Below are 7,575 nucleotides of genomic sequence, written 5' to 3'. Positions count from 1 at the left end.
ATAAATAAAATAAAAAGCAATGACATACAATAAAATAAAATAATGAAAAAAAAAAGAGCAACCTTCTCTTTTCCAGGCAAAAACCTCTTCACGTCTTCCAATTGATTCTCATGTGACATGGTCACTCTCTGTGGACACACTCCAGTTTGTCAATGTTCCTTTTAAAGTTAGGCTCCTGAAAGAGACCCTGGCTCCAGACAGGTTCTGGCCAAGGCAGCGTACAATGGGCCACTCCTTCTCTTGATCTGGACATTAAACGCTCAATTAGTGCAGCGCAGAATTACATTAGCTTCCTTGGCAGCCACTCTGCAGTCTGTTTATAGTGAATCTTCTGTCCATTAAACCCTCTGTTTCACATTAATTGCTATGAAGTGACTCCTTTTTTAAAAAAATATTTTATTGATTTTTTACAGAGAGGAAGGGAGAGGGATAGAGAGTTAGAAACATCAATGAGAGAGAAACATCAATCAGCTGCCTCCTGCACACTCCCTACTGGGGATGTGCCCACAACCCAGGTACATGCCCTTGACCGGAATTGAACCTGGGACTCTTGAGGCCGCAGGCTTGCTCTCTCCCCACTGAGCCAAACTGGTCAGGGCGTCTGGTTTCATGGGAAAGCAGCCAGGGGATCTGTTCCACCTTAGGGCTCAGGAGCTGAAACTTAACTTAGGTCAAGATGTTATCTATAGCTTGACAGAGCTCCTGACTATGTGAGCTATTTTCTTCTGCTGCCTTGGGGATTGCTGATTATCTGGTCTCTGAGGGAGGAAGAGAGAGAGACACACACACACACACACACACACAGAGAGAGAGAGAGAGAGAGAGAGAGAGAGAGAGAGAGAGAGAGAGAGAGAGAAATAGATTTGCTGTACATGTATTCATGCATTCATTGGTTAATCCTTGTATGTACCCTGGGATCAAACTACAACCTTGGTATATTGAGCGGATGCTTTAACTCTAACTGAGCTACCTGGCCAGGGCCATTATGAAGTGAATTCTTTTCTATCCTGAGCTCCTGCAGTTGACATTTCTTAATGTAAGGGTTGGACTTTACTTTTATCTTCTTTATATTTCATCCTGTCGGTTTTAGTCCAGTCACTCAAAATACTATAAATTGTCTAACCACTATGCTGTACGTCTGAAATTAACACAAAATAATATTGAATGTAAACTTTAATTGAAAACTAAAAAATTTAAAATATATCATAAGATCTTCAGCTGTTCTTCAATGGGGTATAAATTCAATAGTGGCCTTGAATTTTAGTGTTACTTCTGTACATCTAAAAGACTGATAACATATATCAGGTGTCTTAGTTACATGATCTTGGAATTTGCATTTGTGGCTTTGTCAGGCTGATAGAATGTTTTTCTTGTCTTCCTTTTTAGATTCTACAGGAGGGAATGATGCTGAAGTGAAGGATTTACCCCATATCACTCCACTTAAATTTATCTGTACAGCATGTATGATCATATAATATTTTCCTTATTTACTTATTTCTCCACACTGAAATGTGAGCTCCATGAAAGTGGGATCCTGTCTTGTTCTCCTCTGTATTCTTATTACCTAGAATAGTGCTTGGCACAAAGTAAGTGCTTAAAATGAATGAATCTAAGTATGACACAAAAGACCTACCATTTTAAAAAGATTATTTAAAAACAATGTAAAGGCTGAGCCAGGTTTACCCCAGCACTCACCTGGATGTGGATGCAGGCACATTGTTTAAATTTTAAGAAAATATTATTACATCCTTTTAGTATGATGAGCCAGAGCTACCTTTTGATAAATTAAAAACTTTAATACTGCCCTCTGATGGTAGTGGAGTTTGGGGTTGTTTTTTTTCCTTTTTAATTTAATTTTAGTAGCAATAGTTGTACATCCTCATTCCCTTAAGATCAAACTATGGCTGCAGGTAATGGAGTAGGCTGGGAGGGACTTTCTTAGCTACTATCCTTAGCCCCAACCCTTCCAACAGCTTGCTTCCCCAGCCCTCCTATTCTGGAGTCCTAGTGGTTAACTTGGCAGTGCCAGGGTAGACCTTCCCAAAGGCTTATCAGAAGATAGTGACACAGCTTGCTTGCTTGGGAGAGCAAGCTGTGACCCAAACAGGGAGAGTGGCCCCTCATAGGGCAATTGTCCTTTATTTGTCTAACGTCTCAACTTGGCCTCTTTCTCTTTTGCTCAAGCTTTCCGTTCTTTCTGGCTTCCTGTTCCCAACTCCTCTCCTAGGTGAACATGTCAAAGGTTAAAAGTTTAAAATATGCCAGCCCATTATATCAAAAGCATGCCCCCAAATCTAAAAAATATATTAATTATTTTATCAGGGCTATCAGGTATCAAAGTTTAATTCTCAAAATTTAAAAAACATAATTGTCATACCAATGTAAAATGAATATATATCTAAGACTTATTAACTCATCAATGAAGCACCAATAAAATGATTAACACTGGTTCAAAAAGTAGTTAATGTCTGCCCTAGCTGGTGTGGCTCAGTGGATAGAGTGTCGGCCTGCAGACTGATAGGTCCCAGGTTCCATTGGAGTCAAGGGCACAAGCCAGGGTTCTAGTCTTGGTCCCCAGTAGGGGGCGCGCAGGAGGCAGCCAATCAATGATTCTCTCATCATGGATGTTTCTATCTCTCCCTTCCCCATTGAAATCAATAATATATATATATTTTTTTAAATACTGGAAGCCACACTGCTTTTTTTTAAATAGCTTTCCTTTACATATGTGTGTGTGTGTGTGTGTGTGTGTGTGTGTGTGTGTGTGTGTGTATATATATATATATATATAAATTATATAGATATGTTTTACATAAAATTTATGTATATTTATCCTGTCAGTCTTTACCTGTTTTGGAGTGTGTTAGTACTTCGCAAGTGGTTAACAGTGGATATGAGAGAGCAAAAACATAAATCTTATTTTGTTACTAGTTGATAACTCTAATTTCAGGATGAGAGTTTTGGTGTAGAGTGGAGGGGAAAGAGATAAAGTGAAGGAAGAGATTAAAAGACTTGGATAAAATAAACTTTGAGGGTTACATTAAGATTTTAATTACCCATTCTATTTCTATGGTTATCACACATAATGGATACCTCTAAGTTTCTTGTCAGTAGAGAATGCATCTCACCAAATATGTGAAAATTATGTAGTAGCCAGTGTAATAACAGGAAAGAGGGACAATAACATTGAATATTTAACAGTAGTGATGACAGATGCCTGGCTCTGGCTAAACTTTCCTTATAAATATTGAGGCAGGTGGTAGTTTTGCTCTCCTAAGTACATAAGGCTACTATCAAGAAGGTCAAGGGCAAGAAGGCAACCCTAATAGAATTTGTTAACCCAATAGTTCCTACCAGAAACTGAAAAGTTCCTACACCAGGATGGTCATATTGAGGCTGGGAATAAGGAGCATTCATTCAATTTAAAGACTATCCTGTCCGTCTTCAACATGTACTACCAATTTCGTTAGTTGTTTTGCTTTGTTTTTGTTTTTCTTCTTTTGGTGGAACTTTTAGGCAACCCTAATAGAATTTGTTAACCCAATAGTTCCTACCAGAAACTGAAAAGTTCCTACACCAGGATGGTCATATTGAGGCTGGGAATAAGGAGCATTCATTCAATTTAAAGACTATCCTGTCCGTCTTCAACATGTACTACCAATTTCGTTAGTTGTTTTGCTTTGTTTTTGTTTTTCTTCTTTTGGTGGAACATATAAGAACTTTTTTCTGCCCTAGCTGGTTTTCTCACTGGCCTGGGGACTGAAGGGTCTTGGGTTCAATTCCAGTCAGGGGCATGTACTTTGGTTGCAGGCTCAATTGCAGGAGGCAACCAATCAATGTGTCTCTCTCATATCAAGGTTTCTCTCCCACATCAATGTTTCTCTCCCTGTCTGAAGTGGGAGGGGGAGAGAGAAATATTGATGTGAGAAACATTGATCAGTGCCTCCTGTAAGCACCCCAGTTGGGGATGCAACTGACAACCTACGCATACGCCTTGATGGGGAATCAAACTCACAACCTTTTGGTGTACAGGGCAATGTTCCAACCAACTGAGCCGCCCCACCAGGGCTAAAGATCTATTAATTTCATCCCTCTATATTTTCTTCTTCAAATGATTGATGCTGTTGCCCAAAACCATAGTAAGCATTTTATATCTACCCAAATGACTTTAGGATCTGGCTGATTTTCTTCTCTTTGCCCCCATCAGTGTTCCCAGGATCTTTCAATATCTGAGCTATTGCTCCTCCAGGCTCCTTAATCTCGACTCCTAACTTCTTGGTTTTATGGATTGTCTTCTCCATCAGTCTTGGTCTGGAAAGTTCAGATGCTCGATGTTATCACCACCAGGACTTGCTAAACTTCTGAGATCTCTTAACTCAGCATTTCCCTTCTCTGACCCTATTGCTTTAATTGCCCACCAGTCACAACTTGTCAGACCTGCCTTCTGGTGCCACCCCTTCTAGTGCTTTTCATTGCTCAGCCCCTAGATCTTCTCCAGCCTCACTAATCAGGTGGCTCCACCTTGTTCATTAAGAAAACTGAAATCATAAACCTGGTCCTGTCCCTGGCATAACTGGTCTGTCAGTCTTCTCTCTTGTTCTTCCCTCTCCTTTAAAGCTGTCCCTTTTGAAATGTCCTGGGGGAGCTTCCATAGAGTAAATACTCCAACAGTGTTTACTGAATAACTGAATGAATGAATGAGTGACCAAATCTCTTCAGAGGAAAACAGTAATATATTAAAATTTAGAATGCACATACCCAGCAAGTCCCCTCTATACATTATTTATAGTCATGCACATGTGTAAAATAGAGAATGTACAAGGTTATTTGCTGTGGCATTGTTTGTATAGTGAAAGGGGAACGCAACCTAAGGTCAACTTTTGAAATATTTCATCTATATCTGTGCAACAGAATACTATGTAGGTATGAAAGAACCTCCAATTCTGAAAATTCTTTTGCAACCTATGGCAAATATACGAGTCATAACCATCTTGTCCCTGGTGTTATCACCATAAGAATAATCCCTTTAATGAGGCTTTTAATGATAAAGAGAAGAAATGGACAGATAGAAAGAATAATTTTTACAGTTTTATTTAATGAGTATTAAGTTCCTTGCAGAAAACACAGGATTTCTACCAATTAAATAAGAAAGATTATTTGTATACATATAACCTTGTCAACAAAAATTTCCTCTTTGTAGATCCAAATTCATGAATAGGCCTAAACTGGCAGTACCTATTGTTCATTTATTATGGATAGAGTCCCCATTTTACAAACAAACCTCTTTTTTATGGGAAAAGGTTCAGGGTTTCAGAATGTCTTTGGTGTATATTTCCTGATATCTGAGGGGCAGAATTCTCCTGTTGTCCCTCAAATGACCTGAACTGTAGCTGCAGCACATTGTGCAGGGGCACTCTACTCTAGAATTAAATACTTATAAAACAGAGTTAAATATAAGTAAAGACATAATGCATAAGGATAATCCCCTCGTAACTGTGTATGCCCTCCAATCTTGTCTAACTATAATTTGCTTACTGTGCCTCAATGAAAAAAAATTTTTTTAATCTTCACCCAAGGATATGTTTAGAGAGAGGAGAGGAGAGAAACATTGATGTGAGAGAGACTCTAACATCAATAGGTACAGGGTTTCAGAATGTCTTTGGTGTATATTTCCTGATATCTGAGGGGCAGAATTCTCCTGTTGTCCCTCAAATGACCTGAACTGTAGCTGCAGCACATTGTGCAGGGGCACTCTACTCTAGAATTAAATACTTATAAAACAGAGTTATATATAAGTAAAGACATAATGCATACAGGATAATCCCCTAGTAACTGTATATGCCCTCCAATCTTATCAAACTGTAATTTGCTTACTGTGCCTCAATGAAAAAAAAAATTTTAATCTTCACCCAAGGATATGTTTAGAGAGAGGAGAGGAGAGGAGAGAAATATTGATGTGAGAGAGACTCTAACATCAATTGGTTGCCTCCTGTATGTGCCCCAATCGGGGATCAAACCAGCAACCTAAGTACGTGCCCTGACCAGGAATCAAACCCGAAGCCTTTTTTGGTGTATGGGTCAATGCACCTACATGTCCTGTCTTTGAAAAGTAACACGGTCAATCCAAATATGACCTGATGTGTACATTTAGTGTTCTTTACAGATTTTTCTAGGACTACTCTACATTCTCTGTATGAACATGGAGTTTCTGCTAGCCCAATAAATTTTTGTTTTTGATATCAGAACTCGTCAGCTGACTCTGTGTCCCAGCCACAGGACTGCAGTTGTTCATCCTGTGGGAACTCTACTTCTATGTCATAAACAAAATTTGGATCATCCTTCTTCTTCTGATTTTTCTCAAAAAGTTCATCCATGATGCTCTTCCTTTTGGCAAGTTCCTTGTCATCTAGCTTGTTCAGGTCTTCCTCAGGATCAATGGTTGTGTCCCGTTGAATCTGTTCCATTGTTTCTGCCAAACTCTGCCCCCGCAAGTTACCTCGTAAAAAACAGAATAATTTCTCAAGCTGTCTCAGGGACACTTGTTCCAGGTAACTCTTGTGTCGTGGATTATTCTTTAATTGTTCAGCAGCTCTGTTGCAATCTAGGAAGGAAGAAACAAAACAATACACCACACAAAACCAATACACCACAAGCTATTGGTGCACCACAAACTACTGACAGCATTATCTGCCATTATAGCCAAATAGCTAAGTGGCTTGTTTGGAACAAATTATTCTGCAGAACTATTTCTTTATATCGAGCTTTGAGGTGGTAGAAGAAGAAGGGATGTTTTGTGTGTGCTTTTTAATTTTCTTAACTTAAAATCATTTTGAGAAGATGTTAAACACTTTCAACTGGAGAAAATGTCGGAGAAGAAAAAGTAGTATTACAGCTTTAGATATTAGTACTGGTACTAAGAAAATGTGGAGACTATAAGTAAAAAGCACATCTGGAGGGAGAGAAGGAAATTAATATTATTGAATAATGCTATCTCAGTTAACATACACAGCAATTCTGAAAGGGCGGGGATTATTAATTTCCTTTTACAGATGAGAAAACTGAAGCTCACTGAGAGGAAGTCATTTAGCCAGGGTCACATATGTACCCTGAGAGACATGATTTGAACCCAGGTCTGTTTAACTCTGAATGCCCTGTCAGACCATTACATAAAACTCAAATAGCTCTTATTCAGTGATTTAGGGAGTATTTAAGATGGGAGGTGAGATAAAACATGAGGTACCTGAGCGTGGCTGGTGTGGCTCAGTGGTTGACCTTCAACCCAGGAACCAAGAGGTCGCTGGTTTGATTCCGTCAGGGCATATGCCTGGGTTGTGGGCTCGGTCCCCAGTGTGGGGTGTGCAGGAGGCAACCAATCAATGATTCTCTCTCCTCATAGATGTTTCTACCTCCCCTCCCCTCTTCCCTTCCTCTCTGAAATCAATAAAAAAATATTCTTAAAAAATTAGTGAGTCCTGACCAATTTGGCTTGGTGGATAGAGCATCGGCCTACAGACTGAAGGATCTCAGGTTCAATTCCAGTCAAGGGCATGTACCTTGGTTGCGGGCATATCCCCA

General features: G+C 39.4%; 1 protein-coding gene and 1 long non-coding RNA gene across 2 annotated transcripts in view; both read right to left on the bottom strand.

Annotated features, from left to right (window-relative positions):
- The window catches only part of LOC107182759, a 10,756-nt gene extending 5,139 nt beyond the window's left edge, over positions 1-5,617 (bottom strand). The window contains exon 1 of the long non-coding RNA XR_001513486.1: positions 4,159-5,617. This is a non-coding gene — a long non-coding RNA (uncharacterized LOC107182759). The remainder of the gene's footprint in view (positions 1-4,158) is intronic.
- A 388-nt stretch (positions 5,618-6,005) lies between these two features.
- The window catches only part of CEP19 (centrosomal protein 19kDa), a 2,532-nt gene continuing 962 nt past the window's right edge, over positions 6,006-7,575 (bottom strand). Inside the window, exon 2 of the mRNA XM_015562350.1 lies at positions 6,006-6,653. Within this exon, the coding sequence (XP_015417836.1) occupies positions 6,240-6,653 (414 nt within the window). The 3' untranslated portion in view covers positions 6,006-6,239. The remainder of the gene's footprint in view (positions 6,654-7,575) is intronic.

This window comes from Myotis davidii, unplaced genomic scaffold (assembly GCF_000327345.1).
Source record: "Myotis davidii unplaced genomic scaffold, ASM32734v1 scaffold571, whole genome shotgun sequence".
Lineage (NCBI taxonomy): Eukaryota > Metazoa > Chordata > Mammalia > Chiroptera > Vespertilionidae > Myotis > Myotis davidii.
The sequence above is the reverse complement of the archived record's forward strand: the minus strand, read 5'-3'. Positions and strand labels throughout refer to the sequence as shown.